Genomic DNA, 22,810 nt, shown 5'->3' with positions numbered 1-22,810 from the left:
TGCAAATATCTCGTTCTTATCTGCTCTATCACTTTCATCAATCACATTCCTATTTACTACTGTTGTGGCTAAATTAATTAATTCTAAGATAATTTCGAGATGGACATGAATGGAAACTAGATAACCGAATTATATTGATCTCTAAACATTAAGATATTAGTTTCGATAACACCATTCATGATTCTGGCTAACGCTAGTTCCTACAATGTTTTTGAGATAAGGAGACATGTTTAATACCGGTTTGTTTACTAAGAAAAACAGAGGTCCTTTAATTAGTCATCATGCTACATTTTTTTGTAGCGAATTCTAGTCTTACCGGATGCAAGTATCTAAATATACCAATGTTATTATTTATTGAACATGATCCGTTTTTTATACGGATTACTGCCTTACATTTTGGACCATAAAGGCTTTTTAAGCCAACGGCGAAAAGTTACTTCCGAAGAGGGACGGAGTTTCCGTTCGCAATAGTAATTCTTTTGGGCAATTTATAGTGCCCTTTGTCAGGTCTGATAGCTAACACGAAGCGTCAAAAGTAACCCAGACCAAGGGTAGCTAAATCTTGATTGATGGAATCTTGTCACATAGAAACACCACGTTATGATTTATATCCATGATCCATTATAAAATTTGGACCCATGAATCAACTTATAGAATAGTTTCATATTCAATAGACAGATTATATGACTCTTTGGAAGATACAAGGGCAAGTTTTCTGAATATGTTTCTTTTTGTTCCCAGGTGTTGTTGCATGGTGGGGGTAAGGAGAAGGTGCCAAAATGGGGGACAGTTTCTTGCACCTGGGGGACATTGTCTCCCTGCACGCGGAAGGCACTGTATCAGGATTCCTCAGTACCTTAGGGTAAGTTTATTTCTGTCTTTATGTAGAATTTGTAATAGCGTTTCGACCGGATTCTGGATGTCTTTGAATAAAGTTCCGGGCGTAAGTTTTATGGATAAGTTTTCTCTTAAAAAATTAAAGTTTGAAAGTATAAAGCGCTATAGAAAAGAATAGATGAACGTAGATTGTATGGAAAATTCCATAGCCACACTGTCACCTAGTCGTAGTTATAAAAAAGTTTTATTTGTCAGTCTTAAAAATAATGTAATTGGTCAACCAATCTTGTTAAATGGTAAACGAAGTAAACACTAACCGTCTTACCACCATCGATCTTACCACAAAAACTTTTAAACGTCAGTTTATGCCTTGTCTAAAAAAATGTCAAATTATGACGTTGACATATGGTTCATTTGCTGCCAAAATTTTATTATAGACAAGCGTAAAACAGGGTTTAAAGTTTTTGTAGTAAGGCCCTAAGTATATCACAGATTGTAAACATTACAATTCAAAAGTGTGAAAAGTAACACTCCATTTTTTTTTTACATATCAAAAGCTTTTACAGACCATTGAACAATATGGAAATAAAATAAAACTGCACAGTCTAGGGACGTAGGTGCCTGCATAATAAAATGAACGAAAAAATCTGGTTTGTTACATTGATTCACCTATTGATTGAATATTTTTGAATGGGGTCTTATGAATTAAGTTTTTTACTGCAGAAATGGCTTAAATTGCCCAAGCAGGTTACAATTCGTACGATCACTTATGAGACAATTTTTCACGACGTTTTCAACAGGCAGGGGCCTCTAAGATAAGTCTGAAAAGTAATAGGTAATAGGTAGTATATTCGAAAACGCACACTCATGCTTATATGCAAAAAGATGCGGACCTCAGAACTTCCGGGCGCCTAGACAAAATGTTTTATTCAAGTAGCCAAAAAACTAGGTCATGGTCAAACTTGTGTACTAAGAAATCGAATAAATTGTTTGGAAGTCTGTTTGAAATATTCAGTTGTTCTCTCCAACTTTAAAATAAAGAATTTTGTTGCCGTGTTCTACGCTCTATACTGCTTTGATTTCTTTTTGCTATTTCCAAGAAGCCGAAAATCGATCTCAGTGGCGTGCAATTGGAGAGGCCTATGTCCAGCAGTGGACTGCGATAGGCTGATGATGATGATGATTCCCAAGATTGGAACATGATCCCTCTTTTGAAATCGATCATATTTGCGATCTATTACGAGTGAAAAGAACTTATACTCTACATTGTGAGAAAATCGCAGCCTTTTATATACTTTTATTTCCTTCTTTCTCATTGTCCTGAATCTCCAATTTTCTTAGGCTACAACACTTCAAAGATTCAGTATAGAACTTGAAACTCAGTACTAGAATTAATATGCCAAAGTCTGTAGAGTTTGTGTTCCAATGAATGCACCAATGCACCTGGGACCGTAAAGCTAGGATTAGTTTGCAGGCTGGGCTGGGAAACAAATGTGGTTAGGTTCCTTTGTTTAGTCATATGAGGTTACTTTGTCCTCATGATCATACCTTTGTTGCGATTTTGGTTTACGTAACCGCAAAATATCAAATAGGTACTACTACTATTTACTTCTGACTTTCACTGTATCAGAATTCTCAAATTTGGTTTGCAATTCTTATACATTTTAGAGAAGTATACAAAGTTAAACCTGTCCTTCATTTTTAACCCATTTTAACCAATTTCCCAAAACAAGGATGTTCTTTACTGGACCTTTTTTTTGAACATGCTCCTCCAAAATTAATTCTAACATATGCATATTTAACATCAAAAGCGTGCAATATGCAAACAGTTATATAAGATCCCACCTAATTGTGTCATACGCCGTTATCCGCACACTCTGTATATCATCGCATCGTTATGCGACCAGTTGTTTATGATATGGCCACTTCAATATAAACATATGAGTAGCGCTTGCATCGTGTGACCTTTTCAGCAGTTTCAAAGTATGATTCCCGGTTTTCTGATTATAGTTCCTTTCTATTTATTACATGCATAAAATTATGAAGAAATATGTCTACCTACTCATCATTTGCCTAGCCATTTCCGAACCAAGTTGGGATCGACTTCCAGTCTAACCATATGCCGCTGATTGCAATCCATTTGCCAGGGCAACCGATACCCCGATACCCCTTGTAAAGACTGTATGTCAGACTGGATCCTGACTACGATTACCAAAGATCCAATAACTTGGGAAAATAATTAATTTACCGTTGTCCACAGGTTGGTAGATGACAGGTGTGTGGTGTGCCCGGAAGCGGGCGACCTGACTGATCCGCCCAAAAAGTTCCGGGGTAAGTCATTCTTGTCCACCTTTACTAGATAATTTCACAAATCTGTTGCAGTAAAATATTGTATACCTAGACTAGGCGGTCCAATGTACGCGCATACAAATTTTAAATGTGCCGCAAGGAGAGAGTCGGCACGCGTGTTCAAATACATAGATACGCGGACTACATAGGAGCGCCTTGTATGAATTCAAATATATTTGTCAGATCTTGCTATAATTGCAATAATACTCTAATCATTTGACTCAAAAGGTAGGTTATAAGTAATAGGTACAAGAGTTTGAGCTAATAAGTGAGTCACCTATAGGACAATACGAAAATGGTCACCCATCCATAGTTAGACTAGACGTTAAACACAGCTTTATTAACTTAGATTATTCTCCCAAAATGTCCTGAAATCTTAACACTCAGCGAATACCTAAAATCTTACATCTACAAATTACAATAGCAGCATCCGTTTTCTAAGTAATAATTTATTCAGCATTGTCAACGGCGTTTATTTATGTATGCTGTGATATATCAAGTCTGCGTCGGCTGTCAAGAAAGGTTTAATGTGGATCCGGGTCGTCTAAACTAATATTATTAAGAGGATTTTTGAGCCCCAAAAAGTACCGATTGGAAAAAAATATTACACCGTTACGAAGCTACACTATCTCTTGGTGAAAAGGGCCTGTATTTTGTCAGGGAACGGGAAGTAGTTTACACGGAACGCTGGTAAAATCGCGGAAACAGCCAGTTTTGTTAATAAAATTAGACAGGAAAATATTTTCGTAATGGGGGTATTATCATCAGACCTTTTTAAAATGATTTGCAATAAGGTTATTTCTTAAACATTTCTCTGTGGAATGTTATACTGCAATCTATGTTAATATATACTTATACAAGCAGGTAAATTAATTATTATAGGCTCTAGCTTAAAAAAATACGTTGTTAAAACATACATAAACTTCCTAAGGTTCATAATACCGAGAGATATATTAGTGCTTTTTTAATGTCCAATTTCGTATATGAAATGTTTCATCTATCTATATTAATAATTTCGTCAAAGGGTACGGTAGACTCGATCGAAACCTTATATGAATAACAAAACATAAAAAAATATTAATTTTGAGTCGACAACATATATCCGCAAAATTCGGATTATGGAGAATTTCGTTAAACAATTGCACTGACAAGCAAACCACAGTCGCTATCTTGGGTAGTTAATAAACGTTGCTTAGATACGCATCGCCAACGTTTAGTGAATCTTATCAAAAAATACTTTTCGTCAGTCGTTGACGTTTCGCGAAAATATTGTTTTTGACACTTTTTTATGATATACTTTTTGTTATGTGTTTTTTCTTTAAACCTAATGGTACGTTCACACACGCGCGTTCAAATCGACATTCAACGGGCACAGTCACGTTCACGAGCGTGTAAACGGTACGCCCGAGCCCGTGAACGCGCCCGTGCCCGTGAACGCCGCGAATCGGTCGAGTGTCGGTTTTTTGGCAAAGTTCAAAGGATGAATGTGCGGGCGCCCGGCGACTGTTTACACGCGCGCGGGCAGTCAGTCTCTCCTGCGCTTTCGTGACGATTAAACGTTCTAAGAAAGTCGCTACGATCGAAGATAACAACATGGCGGAATGGTTAACGTCGTTCATCATTTTGATTATTTTTCCAATAAAAATAAGTTAAGCCAAAGGCTATGACAGCAACAACACCGAGATCCTCGCTGCTCGCCATTCTTGCACTGACTGACACGACGGCGCGCGTGTGAACAGCTTGAATGTCCGCCTGCCCGCGACGGGCTGCACGCCGCGCAGCCCGCCAGGCAGCCCGCCGGGTTGCGCGGCGCGCGTGTGAACGTAGCATAAGATTGGCCGATTGCGATAAAAACCATAGAAAGAAGAATAATAACCATAACCTCAAAGTCGAAGTTTTAGTTCAAATGTCATTTAGTTGTTCAAATGTCATTGTCATTTACTTTGGATTACACACATCATGCCGAAAATCGTAAGTATTTCATAAAATGTTTCGTTGGTCGTGTCTCTGTCTTCGTTTAGTCTTTTGTTTGATGATACCTATATCATTTTGTTAACAGCCGAATCTCCGTGCATTTGGTAAACATTGTCACAATTGTGGAAAGTGGATGGAGCGAAGGGCTCTTCGTAAAGATGGTGTGTACAGTGTAGTATTTTAGTAGGTATGTAGGCAGGTTGTGTTTTTAAGTGAATTTTGTTTTGTTTTCTTCTTAAAGTGTGGATTGTGAGCCTTCTGCATTTAAAAATAAAATAAATACTTATTTACTTCCAGTGACATGCAATTTTTGTAATGGCAAAATATTTGCACGAGATGGCAAACAAAAGCAAATGTGCAGTCGATGTGTGGACTGCGACAACATTATACTCGGTAAGCGGCTCAATATTTTTTCTCTATAATTCGACAAATAATAATAAATGACCACACGCATAGCCTGTGTTGAGGTGTCATGAATACATACAGAAACAGACACGATTTTTTCACCGTTTTTCTCGATAATGAAATGAACCCCTTCATGCGCAAGTTCTACTTGAACTTGGCTGGCTCTTATTATACAATAGACATTATTAATTGTATAATATATTTTTGCAGATAATTTCAATTATTGCGAGTGCTGTGGCTGTAAAATGAAAAATAATACTTATTACCAGATAGAGATGTGAGGATATACCTACATACATTCACAATAGTTATTATTATTTGAATATTTATCTAATATATTTTCTCCTTTAAGGTCGATAACGAAGAGTTGAATGTTAGAACTTATGAAAATATTATTTACAACTCATTTCGAGAAGCTGCTCAAGCAAGAGGGCTCCTTTTTGACGATCAAGAATGGGAAAGATGTTTGAATGAAGCAATTGATTTTAAACTTCCTCGGCAATTATTTCGAGTTCGAAGATTCGATGATGTAAAAATTCAAATTATCAATACCACTGAACAAGGCTTCAAAGGTGATAAATATTTATCGAAAAATGTTATATATAGAGAAATTTTGTGATAATCAACCTCTGATGTATAATAGAGAATATTTTTTTATAAGTACCTTTGCCAAATTCTCGGATAAGTACTCATTGTAAAATTACAATTTACATACTTCCTAATATTATTCTTGATTTAGCCAATTTGGATAAAGAACCACAATTTCATATTTTATTTTTAAAATTAGTAAGTACTTATCTACCTGTCAAAGTAAAGAAAAAGACTGAGTGCTTAAAACAAAGAGGTTTACACAGAGTAAACCTTAAAAATATCAGCCTTACTTATAAACGTGAATTAAATATAAGTAATACTTAAGGGCTGTTTAAGAAAATACTTACTTATAAACGTTGCTTAATCATGTCTTAACTAACATTTAATCACTACTTAAGACTTTAAGTAGTGATTAGTTAAAATGTTGCTTAGAAGGTGATTAGAGATTTTATAAGTAAGGGGGTATATGTTTTGTTAATTTGTGTTAGTTTATTTTGAATGTTAATTTGAAATAAACATAATTTGTGTAAAAACTTTTGCAGTTTTTATTTATTATATTTATTAAACATAACGAACGAAGCTATACGAATCTATGCCTTGATTATTCCTTTAATATTCCTTGAGACCCGATGACTACAGAAATTTCTACCTACATTTTGCAACTAGACGTGTATTATGAGTCAAATTTCACCCGAGCGAAGCCGGGTTTTCCACTAGTATTAATATATTACGGCTATTAATGTTACAAAAGATCCATAAATCTGACGCGAAGGAAATTAAATCACATTATGAACGTTCTGAACAAAAGAATGAATCATGAATCTTTGTAATAGGATTATCTATTATTTGAGGCCTTATTATTTATTAGCAGTACGTAGATTTAGCCATTTATCAGCGGTTTGACCCGCGTTCTGTAAATTCCGGTATTGCTCACCACGACCGGATTGATGTGATACAGTAAATGAGCTATTTACCACTGAAATAATTTTTCAAAATGAACTACTAGTTCCTGAGAATCGCGTTTTTATGAGCAAACTAACAAACTTGTCAACTTTATTTACGTAATTTCACAACGTTTCCTGATATTGAAACTAGACACATTTATACATATAAACGTTTCAAGAATCGACTCTGAATTTGTGAATAACACTGGTCACCAGGCACATTGTGGGCACAGTATTACCCTGCGGCGATAACATCGTATTCTGACCACATAATTTCCCGAAGGGCCCGACAGTTGGTATTCGTGAAATAATGGATCAAGTCCTACTTGTGTTTTTAATGCGGAAATATCATTTTTTGGAGACTAGAACTACGTTACTTTTAGTTAAGCTTCTGGAGCATAGAGGTTCGGAATAATGTTAAGGATTTTGATTGATCATCTCCATCTCCCGAACCTTTTCCCAATTATGTTGATAATTAGGTGTAAAATTATTAGAAAAAAAAACTTGATACCCTCCAGAAAAATATCAACTCGTTGCTTTCATCTACGAAGTTTCTTTAAAATTTTGCTATAATTTTCAGATTGCCTGTTCAAAATATGCCCCATGAACCGCTACTCCGCTCAAAAGCAGTTCTGGAATACTGCCAAGCAGTCCGCTAACTCCAACACCGATACAGGACTGCTTAAGAGGTTGCACGTGAGTATATAATAACTATGTTTCTTCATCATTATACCCTGAGCTTATTATTTTAGGGAAACGCCTCTTACACTGTATGTAAAAATTAGGACCTGTTCTTCTGGGTAAAAGTCTTGGTATATACCGTATGTAAAAAGTTGTGCCAATTAATTTTGTTTCTTGAGGCTTTTGGGGCTGACATAATTATCTTTGATAAATAAAGTCAATACCTTAATAAATAAAGTCAATAAATAAACATATTTGGTCCTTGCAATATGGTGTCCCTTTCTTTCCTCTGTGTTAACTATCGTCTTATTCATGTCATCTCTTAGACAAATTCATCCATCTTTTCTTCGGTCTTCCCCTCCCTCTCCATCCATCCACATTGTATTATGTGTCTCATCCACTCATCACATGTATCATGACTGCAGCCTCCCTCTAATATTTTCTGCTCTCCTCTAACTCTTACGTTTATATTAAGTCCCCTGTGTGAAACCGCACAAAAGTGATATATTGAACCGCTATAAAATCGAGTATCGCTTCACTATAAGACCAAAATCATCACCATAAATCTTTAAGTTTTATAAACACAGTTCTTAATACATAATAATAACTATAACATCACCCATAAACAAACAGCTCGTCAAATATTCCTCGATTTAGATTTCATACATTTTTATGGCGTGCTAAATATGTCGATAAATTCCAGATTATTACGGACCCTACACAAATAGCGTTGGAATTGCCGCATTGCGTTTTATGAACCGTTTATTGTACATTTTGTGTCCATTTTGTGCCAAATGTCGGATTGCGACTTGCGTACCGTGAATAGGGGACTTTATTATATGTATAGTGATCCAAATTCCTGGGTTATTGTAGTTGGTGGTTAATTTAGGGGTACTGCGAATTTTTCAACCAATAAATGCTGTTGCATTATGACAGTTGGACTTTGATTTTAGCAAAATTCACTCGTGCTGGAATAAATATAGGTAGGTATAGCAATAGACTGTTTCCCAAAAATTTGCATTATACCCGCGTTTCATAGGAACTACCTTGCACACCCGAAATAAAGAAGCCTTCCCTGATAAATGGTAACACGAACATTTCAAAACAGTCTTGAAGTTCCTAAGATTAGATTAATATTAATTTAATTGCTTAATAGTATACAGATCGAACTTTTCCAAAGAAAACTCTGAAGATTCAAATAAATATAGATGAAATAAATGCCATTTACTTTGAATATTACTGTACAAAAGGGCCAGTCGATTTTACCTTATATTAGGGTTAATTTAATAAAGTACTAGGAGAGCTCAGTATGAAAGGGGTCGGTCGCCAGATATTGCCAATTTCCAGTTTAAAGGGTCAGCAGTACTTAGGACTTGATTAAATTACTGTCACTTTCTAGGTAGGCTATTTATATTAACCACTGTAATTTACCTAAAGTTTTGTAATAACATGTAATACAGAGATGGTTGATAGGGATAAGGTTTTTTTTTTTTTGTAAAATACCCAAATTCCCTTTATCGGTTTTCTTATCATCATAAAGTTTCATGACGGCGATTTATCTCGAAAAGAATATTAGGACTTGGAAAATGCTTACGTTTATAATATCAGTAGTAAGTTATGATCCGGATTTTTATAAAGACAAATGTTTTAAAATCATTATTTAAATAATGTCTTTGTCACGTAAGGAAATGATCCAGTTTAAAATAGACTTAACTAAATAAAAAGGTACCTACATATATAAAAATAAATCGTTCTAAGCAGGTTAATGTGACTAATTTCCTGTTAAAATCCCCATTCATCCGTCTTCACTATTTCTTATTATCTTTGATATGTTGCAAAATAAACCATTGAATTGAATAAATATGGATCTTAGAGCATCCAATCAACTGGAACCGCTAGGAGTACAAACATCTATGCGAAAAAGTCGAAAGGAACGGAATGAATTCAGCATTGTAGATGACATCGTTATTCGTGTGCGTAAGACGACACAAATACAAATTTAAACTTGACGCACACATGAATAGAAGTAAGACCAGGGGTCTCTTACTACCTTTGTTGGATCTGAAGACAAGGCAATGGCATCATCGGCTCTTTAAATGCTCTAAGATTGGACGTATTTTAAAATACACTTTAGATAGCGTTATTGAAATAAAATAAGTTTAATGTATCCGCCACATTAGTTTTTTTCAATAAGCATTAGTTTCAATTGCCATAATATAATGTGTTACGGTTTTAATACTTATTGCATACTTCAGAGATTATCAAATGAGTTAATATTACCATTTAAAAGATTATTCCTTTCGTTTATTGACAATAATGTGGTGTTTATGGCCTCGTAAATAAGGGCTATGATCGTATATCAAATGGTGTAAGCGAATATAGTCTTTAATGTGGTTATTTCAACATTATCGTTTATCAAAAAGGTTGATGAATCTCTCGATGTGGATGATGAATGATTTCATGTTATGTGACAGGAGAATTTTTATATTATGCTGTTATTTCATTTTAATGGACTTTTAAATTAATTATACAGTAGATTTAAATAATTAATTTCTTCCGAAAGTCTTCTAATTTTATAACTTTGTTCTTTCTTCGGTTTATATTTTTATGAGAGGTATTAAGTAGTTTTATCTTTAAAACGTGCCTATTTACCTCATACAGTAGTCCGTTGTTTTCTTATAATTTTAATATATTTTTTTGTATGATTAGTTCTTCGATATTGATTGTTGATTAATATCAGCTTGTCACTAAACAGTTCATATTTCCTACATCATTACTTTTCTTATCTTCCTTTAACATTTCTCTCATTACTTTTTCGACGCAATTTTCTCTGATAAAAATAGACGGCAATATCGTTTTTTTCTTTCTGAATAGATTCCATTCCCTTTTTCTATGTAACGACAGGTACATTATGTAGGCAATGCTAACCCAATCCTTTTAACAAAAGCATACAATGCGCACACAAATTGGCCTATTTGACCCAATTCCGGGATTCAACGTGATTGCTCCCACAAATGAAGACTAATTAAAATCCTACGGATTACTGACTGCTCATCAGGTTAACTGGTTTTCACCGAGATATTGACGAAATTAAGCCTGGCATTTACTCCCGAATTAACACTGATTTTACGTACTGAAACGACTTGTGGTTTGTGAAAATAGTTATGAAATATCGTAATTTGTGCGCAGTTTGTTATGTTGTTAGCTTTCAGTGTTTGTTTTGTAAATAATTCTTAAGAAGTCTATAGATAGAGCTGTCAAAACTACAAACACGCTGTTATTGTGAACTAAATATAGGTAAAACACTCCTAATAATTTTCCCGTCCTTCTTCCATTCTCATTTGGGGTTTTGCGTTCCATATATCTACGTACTAGCTTTTGCCCGCAACTTCGTTCGCGTGGAATAGTGACTACCAGCAGATTTTTGATTTGACCAATAGATGGCGCCATATGTCCGGAATAATTTTATTTTTATTTTTTTTTTGTAATAAAAACTATCCTATGTCCTTTCTCAAGTTTCAAACTATGTCTGTACCAAATTTCACACAAATCGGTTCAGTAGTTTAGGCGTGAAGAAAAGACAGACAGACAGACAGACAGAGTTACTTTCGCATTTGTAATATTAGTTTGGATATCTGACGTCATCCAGCAAGCAAACTGCTTTGCTGAAAAGTTCTGTACTGTCATGTAAATATAATTCATTTTCTGTTGACAGCATGCCGCTGAGATAGAGAAGAAGCAAAATGAGTTGGAGAACAAGAAGTTGCTGGGGACTGTCGTGCAGTACGGCAGCGTTCTACAACTGCTGCACGTCAAGTCCAATAAATACCTCACTGTAAGTATTTAAAACAAAATCTACCACTAAAGTATGTTAAAAAATTTAAAAACACTAGCAAACATATCTACTGAAAGGTTAGTAGTGTAAATAAATACTGGTAACAATTCAGAAGAGCCCAGATTCAACAGTGTAATTTGACCACCAAAAATATAAAAAAGAAATATAAGGAGCGCGGCTAAGGAAAGATATAAGTGGAGACAAGATATTTGAATAATGCAATTTTATTGGTAGTTTAAATACCTTCCAGTGTGGCATAAGCAGATGCTTAGACAGCAAACCTGAGTGTTGGAAGAAGATGGCTTGCTTCTTTTCCAAGGAGATCTTGCCTTTTAAGGATGCTTGCTATTTTACACTGCATCAGTGTTCAGTATTTATGACACTTATCTTCTTTCGTTCAGGTAAACAAAAGACTGCCCGCGTTGCTGGAGAAGAACGCGATGCGCGTTCACCTTGACGCCAACGGCAATGAGGGCTCCTGGTTTTATGTCATGCCTTTCTACAAGCTCAGATCCACGGGTATGTTTCAGTAATTTGAAATAATATATTTATGTGGGTGCTTTTGAAAAATAAATCAATGAGGGAGGAATATGTTAAGCTGTCGATGGCTTATGTTTAGCAGACGACAAATGTGTCGTTGGTCTTCATATAGTTGTTGCATGAAGTCTCGGGTTATGTTCCCGGGATAGGCCGAAATAGCTTTGTGGCTTTTAGGAACTTAAAGCAGCCCGGAATCTGGAAGTGGACGGTTTTATGCTTCTATGACTAACCACCGTGAAAAGTCGGACAAAAGGGCTTGTTAGGTGATTAAAACTGCAGCTCACTCGAAAAGAAAAAGAAGCAGTCGATGTCTCATGTACATCAATGGTCGTCCTATGGAATCAACGATAAATACTAATTTCACTTAAAGAATATTGTACCACATAAATAACACCTTTAATGTATCCTTACAGGTGACAACGTAGTGGTAGGTGACAAGGTGATAATGAACCCCGTGAATGCGGGACAACAAGTCCTACACGTTTCCTCTAACCACGAGCTGCCTGACAACGTTGGCTGTATGGAGGTAAGACTTTCAAGTTTTTATATATAGAATTTTCTATATAGAAGTTATTTGTAGTGGTGGCTATGAAATCTGCTTTTCAATCATAATTTGGTATTTACCGATTTTCTTGTCTACCTAGGCGCAAAATTACCTTCTCGGTATCAGAGAAGGGCTCCATCCAATTTGAACCAGGTTACATTTTGAGGTTACTTTAATTTAGAAGATGACATGTTACATCACGATTACTTTAAAGTTGATATATGTTCGCCTTCCAAAAGCCCTGGACTCTATAATCTTGTGTGCATTGCAGATACACATAATAACAATACTTCTTCTCCATTCCATCTTTCAGGTCAACGTAGTAAACTCCTCGACTTCCTGGAAGGTGACTCTCTTCTTGGAACACAAAGAGAACCAAGAAGAGATCCTGAAGGGGGGTGACGTGGTGAGGCTGTTCCACGCTGAGCAGGAGAAGTTCCTGACCATGGACGAGTATCAGAAGCGGCAGCATGTGTTCCTCAGGACTACGGGAAGGTCCAGTGCCACTGCTGCTACCAGTAGTAAGGCCTTGTGGGAGATTGAGGTAAGGAATTTTGAAATTTAAAATATGGCCGTAGGTTTTATAGGTTTCTATTTTTGACTCGATGACATGGGAATGGGACTATTTGACACATGTAGCTTTTGAAACAAAAATGTGTTCAAATCGGCTGGAAAATGAAGTAGAAAACTATGTGTTGTATGTACCTAAGTGCGTACAAACATATATACATAATAAAATAGTCGGCTTAATATAAAATTATTGTGGTCTTTCTTGCCCATACTTATGAGCGTGTTTAGGTTCTTCTTGGAGGTCCAGCTTCTGTTTACAGATCTCCGTCACACCACCTTTTCGTCATCGTTCTAAAATTGCACAGCAGCTAGGACTAGCTATACTTTTCACATCCTATTGGAGTGTTTGAAATCCTATATATTCCATGCTACCCCTTTAAATTATTACAAGCTTTATTTTGTAATCAGGTGGTACAACATGACCCGTGTCGCGGAGGCGCGGGACACTGGAACTCCATTTTCCGGTTCAAGCATCTCGCCACGGGACACTATCTAGCTGCCGAGGCTTGTAATAGACCACCGTAAGTTATTATTTTAATACAATAAGTTGTATTTAGTTATGTGATTAGTATGTTTTCTGATTAGCGGTATTAGCCAAGTTGTCTTTCTACAGTAGGAACGTCAAATGGAAAGGAAATGACATTTCAAATCGATAATGACTTATCGTGGTCAGAAAGGGTTTCGAAATGGCATTTCCATATATGTTTTATATCCTAATAGGGGGTACGATTGAAGAAATACATCTTTGCTAGCCCCGCGCGAAGCATATATTCTAAACTCATATGTATGTATTGGCTAATGAATAACGAAAGTAAAACTCGAGAATACCTTTTGTATCTTAGCTCTCCCTGAGGTTAATAAACACCCATCTGCCGAACACAAGCAGGGTGACGCTTTATGATATCAGCAATTTTCTTTGCCTTTTGCTGTGTGCTCGCCACACCAAATATGAGTGACATAATGACCTACATGTAACCCCCTTTACCTGTAATCACCAGTGAAGCACCAGTGGATCCATACGAGCCGGCCTTCCAGCTGGTCTCCGTGCCTCACTCGTCGGAGATCGCCACGCTGTTCGAGCTGGACCCCACCACCATGACCCATTCTGATGCGCCTGTGCCGCAGAGCAGTTATGTCAGGTATGGTGGACCTTGGCTTGGAACCCTGAAATGATAATAAATAAAAATTGAGAAAAAAAAACAGTTCATGAAAAAATAAAGTAATTTTAGGACATCCTTGGCTTTAAGTCGATAAGAAAATAAGGCAACCCCTGACTTTTGCAAAAATTAAAGAGTATTCATATTTTATCTGTATTTTTATATTATATTTATATTTTTAACCGACTTTCCAAAAAGGGTGAGGAGGAACACCCCTTAAAAAGTCGGTAGTTTAATTAAAAGAAACAGCAAATATCTATAGACACCGACTTCTAGAGTGAAGTACTTAATACAATTTTTTTGTGGTTTTCTTTTTCATTTTACAAAAGTTTCTTTATTGCATTTGTTATTTTCTGTGTAATTTTTATAGGTACGGATATAACTTGGTATTGTGTTTCTCAGGCTACAACATTTATGCACTCATACGTGGGTGCATTCCACTTCTATACCCATCGACAAGGATGAAGAGAAACCTGTTATGTCCAAGGTAATATTTGTTTTAAAATTATTAGATCAACAAATATTATAATGTCTATGCAATCCTTACGAATATCATAAATGCGAGAGTAAGTCTGTCTGTTTGCCACGCTTCTACGCCAAATCTACTGATCCGAATAAGATAGACTAGTCTCAGTCTGAGAAAGTACACTTTCTTCCCCGAGTTCAGGAAGCGGGTGGAACAGTTACCTTTTTAAAGTTTGCGACTAGATCAAATCCGGATTTATAAACTGCTATTAACCTAATTATTGGTGTATCAAACCTTAACAACCTTGTTATAAAAAGAGGTCTTAAAATAATACCGGCTCTAATGTACTCGATTCAGACCTTTAACTTTGTTCACTAGGATCGTTTACAATCTAGTACTAAAGCTGGTACTTTTTTAAGACCATATTTTTTATAATAAGGTGGAAAAATATCATAATATCTTTGTTCCCAGGTGGGCTGCTCCTTAGTAAAAGAAGACAAGGAAGCGTTCGCCCTTATCTCAGTGTCTCCCAGTGAGGTGCGAGACCTGGACTTCGCGAACGACGCCTGCAAGGTGCTCTCAGCATTGTCGACCAAGCTGCAGCTCGGCAATATAGAGCATAATGAGAGGAAGTAAGGTTCAGTTTTGTTTGGCACATGTTTGATAATTTTATTTACATACTCCGTATGTTTTTGGAGTTTACAACCAATTTTATAACCTTTTAAATATGGTACATTCCCTACCCATTTCCGAGTTGATATGTACTACGACCCCAAAAATAAAATAAATACACTCCCAGTGTAATTACACATTACGCCGCATCGGCAGCGTCTTTGCAAGGATACGTCATCTTTCGTCGGATGCGTAGTGTGCAAGGCTTCATAGAAAATCAATTTGGAACTAGACTTATTAATGTTAACGCCCTAAGGATATATTGATATACTAGTACATACTATCCACCACTCACATGTACGATCCACTTTATCGATAAAATCTACATCAAAACAATAAATACCTACTTTACAGTGCGATCTATTTTCGACCTTATTGTATTTGAAAGTCTCTACGAAAAGCTGAATGAGTGGGTCATAAGTATAATTGATTGATAGTACATCTACATAAACATTTTTCCCTACAGAGCCCTAACCTGCCTGCTGCAAGACATAGTGTACTTCATAGCCGGCTTCGAGAACGAGCCCAACAAGTCTGAAGCTCTAGACCTGGTGGTGGAAAACCCTAACAGGGACAGGCAGAAGCTGCTCAGAGAACAGTATATATTGAGGCAGTTGTTTAAGATATTACAGGTATGTTTCTAGACTGGAGATTCTGTATTAATTGTCTGTATTCTGTATTTTAACTCTCTTACCTCCCCACTCAGAGACATTTAATGATTGCTTAAGTCACTCCTTAGTGACGGAATGTCATACAAATCCTTCATTAAGGAATGGCTTAAGTAACCATTAAATGTCTGAGTGGGGAGGTTTGAGACACAGTCGGGTATCATTATTCATGTTTAATTCGGATTAATATAAGGTGTCTAGAGAAAATATTATTTCAAAGGCAGTATTCATAAAAGTTGGTTTGTTCATCAACTAATTAACAACTGGTTAATACATTAGAGGACAATTGGAAGTAAAAACACTTGCTTAATGGTTTTTTCAACAAACCAAACTAAAGCAGTTATTAGCCACCATCATTACTAGAGAAAGAAAAAACTGCTTGTATCCTTACGAAATATTGTTTTTGATAAATTTGTGTCGCCCAAAAAATAGACCTGAATCCACTGACATAAAGCTCTTACCTCCCAGGGTCCATTCCAAGAGACAACAGAAGGGGAGGCGTTCCTGAAGATTGAGGAGTTGTACGACCCTCGATACGCCGCCTATAAGTACATCTTCCGTCTGTGCTACAGGATACTCAGGCTTAGTCAACAGGACTATAGGAAGAATCAGGTATGTGTACTTTAAATTACATATTTTGTAAATGCTTTTCCCATTTTAGCTCAGCCAAATGAGCAAAGACAGGAACAAAATTTCAGAATGAGAGGCAAAGAATACACTTATACATGGTCTGTAAGCTTATTACGCTTTGGTAAGAGGGTACACCCTGATTGTGACTAGGTCAGTAAATAGATAAGGATTGGTGAAATCGAATGGCTGAATATTAAAAACTTAAAAACAGGTCTAAAACATTTGTGGCAAAAAACATCCTACTGAAGTGATACATAGAACATAAATGAACTTTTGAGTTTTATCGGCATTTGCTTTGAAACCCGGAGGTTCTCTTACTGAGATTATTTAAAAAGTAGCAATTCTTTTAAAAACCATGAATATGTTATTTTTTCTGTCTTTATAAATCCCGTGTCTAATCCTTATTATTTGTTGACAGGAATACATAGCAAAACACTTCGGCTTCATGCAGAAGCAGATCGGCTACGACATACTCGCGGAGGACACCATCACAGCACTGTTGCACAACAACAGGAAGCTTTTGGAGAAGCACATCACTGCCTCCGAGATCGAGACCTTCGTGGGTGAGTTATGATGATGTCCCCCTAGCCGATTATCGGCTACGGCGGCTGCTCTCATGTAAGGAGATTAGGCAGCTTCGCAGGACATATTATAGTGCACGAGCATTTATTTGGACACAGGTGCACTCCCTATTCCTTCACTCTCATAGCTCGATGGGACGGCACTCCGACACCACCGGAGAGAGATCAGGCGCAGGACCGACATTAATGTGCTCTCCGATGCACGGGTGTATCAAACACCAGCTTCCAGGCTCCGGGCTGCTTTGTAAAAGTCTTTTAAAACCCACAAAGCGATTTCGGCCCGACTCGAGAATCGAACCCGAGACCTCGTGCTCAGCAGCCGCACTTGCGACAGCTAGACCAACGAGGGTGAGTACCACCACCAGGAACCCTCATCCGGCTAGCCACGAGCATTTGCGCAGACACAGGTGCACTCACTATTCTTTCACTCTCATGGCGCGATGGCACGGCAATCCGACACCACCGGAGTGAGATCACAAGCAGGACCGACATTTACAAATGTGTACCAATCACCAACTACGTTAGCAACTGGGTAGGTTCCACCACCATGTACCCTCATCGTCTAGTAGCCCTTTCCTTATTATAGCAGGCATCATCGCAGCACTGTTGCACAACACTGAGACTTGGGTGGGTAATAATTGTAAGACATCTGACTACGTCAGGAGGATTATGTTTTCGAGTTTCGTTTATAAGTGTGCCTATTTTTTAGGATTTCGCTGGGTTTTGCATCTTTTAAATCATAATTTTAATATTGCATTTGTTAACTAATGAAGATACATACAATAAAAGTAACAAAGACTTAATTTTATATATTTATTACGCGAAGTGCTGAATAAGCTCCCCTTATATACTCCCTTATTTACACCCCCTAATATATAAGAGAGAATCAGTCGGGAAAGGCAAGTATAGATTCACAACACAAAGCCAAAATATTAAAATAAACTGAAAACTAGTTCTAGCTGGTGAGACATGGGCTACACCTGATTCTAGCTGCTATTATAAAGACTACACCCAGTGCTAACTGAAGATAAGAAGAAACAACTAATTTTAGCTTTTTGTGGCAGCTACACCTAGCTTTAGCCGGTTAGGAATATGTGTAGCCGCACCTTGGTTTTAACATAACATATCTACTAACTGTGCCCTGCGATTCCACTTGCGTTCTGAGGGAACTACCTCCCGCAGATAGATGAAAAAGTAGCCAATGTCATTTCTCAGGTTCTAGTCTGCCAGTTTGCTAATTCAAATTGGTTAAGTATTTTTGGCGTGAAAGCCCTTCAGACAGAGTTACATTTACATTTAAACTATTAGCAAGAATTAATCGGAGATCAAATTGGATAAACTGAAAAAGTACATTATAGCTTTGAAAAGTAATGTAAAATATTGGCACTTACCGGTATCTGAACACTTCTACACACTTCACTTAAAACACAGGCATAGATAATTATCAATTGACATTTAGTTAATAATGTAGTTAACATAGATTCACCCTGGCAACCAAGCCCGGGTGATTTGTCATGTTTAGTTAAATACACTACATTTACATAAAACACCAATTTCAAAACTATTATAACCGTACCCAAATTCCAACGACAATTACCTATGATTTTTATAACTTAACAAAAAACAGCACTAAAATAGTAATCTCGCGGGATAAATTATTCTCAAAAAAGTCAAGTATCCTCATTTAGAGCGAAGATATTTGTGCGAACTCTGTATCGCATGCGGACGGTATGATAATACCTCTAGTCGCGGTGAATAAAACTTGTGCAATCCACTATTAAAATACGTTGTGCAATAATGTTGTGAAATCATTAACACAATGTATGAAATGTGTTGACCCTAAAATACTGAAGAGGGTCTGATCTTTAATGACGTCACTTTTAGAAGAAAAAAAAAACAATATTTTAGATTTTTATAGTAAAAGAACTTGTCCAACAAAATTTGTTTCTATTCTATAAATAGCGCGTAATTTTGGCTCGCATCTCAATTTCCGACAACTATATGCATTATAGGTATCGTTTATCAAATAAACACTAGCTTATCGTAACACAGATCTGAACATTTATGTATTGATTGATTAGTTAAAATTACTGTACTATCTAATCTAGAGTTTGTTAACACTTGGTTTTGGGCTTTGAATGGATGATGAGTCACAACAGGAAAATCCTCGACTCGAACTAATAGTTGTTTGACCTTGTTCGACCCGCCATTGATTTACTAGAGTGAAGGTTATTACTATGGTGTTTTGTTTCTGTGAGGAATGCTTTATTTACTTCAAAGTTCGGTTATGAGTTAAATATTATTAAAATGAATTGGATGGAATACAATAAAATTATAATTGAAAAGCGGTTTCAACCTTGGGAAATTCTTTCCCTTCTTTTCTGTAGTTTCCTTTGTGAAACAATTTCCTAAATTGGTTCAGTAGTTTCGGAGCTTTTAGGTGTACAAACAAATAAAAAGTAATATTACTAATTGAGTTTATGCGTTGTTTTACGCCAGTTAAAAATAAAATTAATTTTGAATTGAATAGAATCAACATTGATTTTTGATCATTTATGGTGCTTTGAAACAGCTAAAGTTTTTATTGAATTTGCGAAGGTTTTAAGAAACATCATACAATAACTCAAGGTTTTATTTGTTATTGCATGAACATAAGGTAAAATTACCATTTTTACAAAAAAAAATGATTCTATGCTAGTAACTATTTACCTACTACTAAATAATGCAAACACAGCACTGAATATTATGTAAACAATAGTTGGATAACTTAAATAAATAAAAGTAACTGGGTTGAGGATAGGAGATTATGAGCTGTCCTTGTTATCTTCGTCTTGTACCTCATTAGGCCTTATAGGGCTTATATATGCCATTGCTGGTAGAACCTGAAAACTATATTTTAGTTAATTAGGGACGACTTCTTAATAACATCAGTTACTTGAAAGAAATGAGTACCTACGATAGTTGTTTGACGCACACTGGATGTTCAATTGCTATGTGGATGTTGATGATTTACTTGATGTTGTTTATTTGATTTTCTATGTTGATGATTTATAAATGATTACAGATGTATTTTCCAAACAATGAAAGAAAGGTAAATGCGTCATATTGCTGTATTAATATTTGTTGTGCAATCGAAAGTGTTTTGCAACAAATAAAGTTATCTTAACCTGTCATATTATGATAACTGCGATATTATGAATAATTGTTCGAGTTTTTTATCTAGTTTAACATATAGTGTATGTGTATAGCGTCTGGTTTACAAAACACCGATGCCGTCGACTCGTAGCTTCACATATTCAGCTCGGAGAACGAGTCGACCGCTATAGTGGAAGCGGCTATCGATTGCATGAAGTGGGCATGCGAACGAGTCGAACAAAACGTACCGAGCAAAAACAGTTCTAATAAGAACGCGACTTCTCTAATCAGAATTAATGTTTGACTCGTCGTAAAACGCAACTGGCCTTACTGAATGTACTTGGAGCATACATTTCAGAAGGCAGACAACTTCTGTTGTCAGATTACGAGACTAAAACTTAATGTTAATTGCAAGTTTGGAAAAATATGCAAACTGAATACAACTAGTATTCTGAATTTATATTTAATTTATGTAACAATACACATTGTGTACACTTATTACCCTGATCGGTGGATCACTTGGCTCGCGGGTCGATGAAGAACGCAGCTAACTGCGCGTCATAGTGTGAACTGCAGGACACATGAGATCATCGACTTTTCGAACGCACATTGCGGTCCGTGGAGACACATCCAGGACCACTCCTGTCTGAGGGCCGGCTGTATTACAATAAAAATCACATTGTATTTCTCAGCGCGTGAGAACGTCTTCTACCTTTAACTGGGAAGCTGTATGTTTGAATGCGCAGGGAATTTACATTTGACGGTTCTATATACTTAGACGTTGTTACTAAGTTATGGTCTGTTCAAAAATATTATGAGTTACCTAGTGTAAGACATAGTCAGACACAGACTGTCAAAAGCTGTGTGCGTGTGTAGCGCGAACTGCGATTTGTATTGTTGAACAATAGTTTGACAAGGAGACGGATTGCTGTTTGTGTAATGCATGTAAACAACGCTTGACTCTACGGTTGATTATAATGTCACTACCTTGAGAGCAGCGTAACACTTGTTTTTTGTTCCGTCTCTGACTGTTTGTCTCGTAGGTAATAAGCAAGATGGCCCAATCTATGTGCCTCTTCTCAAATATATACTGGCCTCAGATCAGGGAGGATCACCCGCTGAATTTAAGCATATTAGTAAGCGGAGGAAAAGAAACTAACCAGGATTTCCTTAGTAGCGGCGAGCGAACAGGAATGAAGCCCAGCACTGAATCCTACCGTTATTTAGGCGGCGGGAGATGTGGTGTTTGGGAGGTTCCACTTTCTCGTTGCGGTCGCTCCTGTCCAAGTTCATCTTGAACGAGGCTGACTTCCCGTAGAGGGTGCCAGGCCCGTAGTGACGGAGCGTTGTGATGAGAGGAACTCTCCTTAGAGTCGGGTTGCTTGAGAGTGCAGCCCTAAGTGGGTGGTAAACTCCATCTAAGGCTAAATATTACCGCGAGACCGATAGCGAACAAGTACCGTGAGGGAAAGTTGAAAAGAACTTTGAAGAGAGAGTTCAAGAGTACGTGAAACCGTTCAGGGGTAAACCTGCGAAACTCGAATGAACGAACGAAGAGATTCATCATCATTCAGCGGCGCTAGGACGCGTGCCTCGATGCCGCCGGCTTAGGCTGGTGGGCACGAGCTGCGTCTATGTACGTCCGTGGACGACGTGCACTTCTCTTTTAGTAATTACATCGCGACCCGTTGGATGTCGGTATAAGTACCATCCGGGCCCTCGCCCCAGTATCCTTGCGGTACTTGGGACCGTGACGGTTGCCGACTGGCATCCGACGGTACTTTGACGAACCACGCACGCGTTTAGCGCGTCCGGCCCGACGCAAGATAACGTTGCATCGAATATTAACACTTCGGTGCGAATATAGATGCGACGGGTCTGCTGTCGCTGCCGTGTTGCCTCGGACTGTGCGTGTGTCTGTCTGCGATGATTTAGTTTCGGGCACTCGCAGGACCCGTCTTGAAACACGGACCAAGGAGTCTAGCATGTATGCGAGTCATTGAGATTGATAAACTGAAAGGCACAACGAAAGTAAAGGTGCGCTAGTCGCGCTTAGGGAGGATGGAGTCTCGATCTAGGTCGATCTCTCGCACTCCCGAGGTGCCTCGTTTCCAATTCGTGAATGCAGGTGCGCTCTGAGCATACACGCTGGGACCCGAAAGATGGTGAACTATGCCTGGTCAGGTCGAAGTCAGGGGAAACCTTGATGGAGGACCGTAGCGATTCTGACG

At 37.3% G+C, this 22,810-nt stretch overlaps 1 protein-coding gene, 1 long non-coding RNA gene, 1 other non-coding gene and 1 pseudogene across 9 annotated transcripts in view; 3 read left to right on the top strand and 1 right to left on the bottom strand.

Annotated features, from left to right (window-relative positions):
* LOC124642746 (inositol 1,4,5-trisphosphate receptor) overlaps positions 1-22,810 on the top strand; it is a 105,703-nt gene that overhangs the window by 34,754 nt on the left and 48,139 nt on the right. For all 6 annotated transcript variants that reach the window (XM_047181376.1, XM_047181375.1, XM_047181374.1 and 3 more), the window contains exons 2-15: positions 742-862; positions 3,098-3,168; positions 7,681-7,796; positions 11,497-11,616; positions 12,018-12,135; positions 12,570-12,682; positions 13,014-13,244; positions 13,679-13,791; positions 14,269-14,409; positions 14,830-14,914; positions 15,365-15,525; positions 16,032-16,197; positions 16,702-16,845; positions 17,282-17,426. In XM_047181376.1, the coding sequence (XP_047037332.1) occupies positions 780-862; positions 3,098-3,168; positions 7,681-7,796; positions 11,497-11,616; positions 12,018-12,135; positions 12,570-12,682; positions 13,014-13,244; positions 13,679-13,791; positions 14,269-14,409; positions 14,830-14,914; positions 15,365-15,525; positions 16,032-16,197; positions 16,702-16,845; positions 17,282-17,426 (1,807 nt within the window). In that variant the 5' untranslated portion in view covers positions 742-779. The remainder of the gene's footprint in view (positions 1-741; positions 863-3,097; positions 3,169-7,680; positions 7,797-11,496; positions 11,617-12,017; positions 12,136-12,569; positions 12,683-13,013; positions 13,245-13,678; positions 13,792-14,268; positions 14,410-14,829; positions 14,915-15,364; positions 15,526-16,031; positions 16,198-16,701; positions 16,846-17,281; positions 17,427-22,810) is intronic.
* Positions 12,131-19,398, bottom strand: LOC124642749. 2 transcript variants are annotated; one of them, XR_006985812.1, is made up of 3 exons: positions 18,836-19,397; positions 14,256-14,434; positions 12,131-12,351 (listed from the first exon to the last, which is right to left on the bottom strand). It is a non-coding gene; the product is annotated as an uncharacterized LOC124642749 (long non-coding RNA). The 2 variants fall into 2 exon arrangements; XR_006985811.1 differs by lacking the exon at positions 12,131-12,351 and having other exon boundaries at positions 14,020-14,434; positions 18,836-19,398.
* Positions 21,079-21,235, top strand: LOC124642837. Its single transcript, XR_006985826.1, has one exon. It is a non-coding gene; the product is annotated as a 5.8S ribosomal RNA (ribosomal RNA).
* LOC124642840 overlaps positions 21,671-22,810 on the top strand; it is a 3,907-nt pseudogene continuing 2,767 nt past the window's right edge.

Source organism: Helicoverpa zea, chromosome 25 (assembly GCF_022581195.2).
Source record: "Helicoverpa zea isolate HzStark_Cry1AcR chromosome 25, ilHelZeax1.1, whole genome shotgun sequence".
Taxonomy (NCBI): Eukaryota; Metazoa; Arthropoda; class Insecta; order Lepidoptera; family Noctuidae; genus Helicoverpa; species Helicoverpa zea.
The sequence above is the reverse complement of the archived record's forward strand: the minus strand, read 5'-3'. Positions and strand labels throughout refer to the sequence as shown.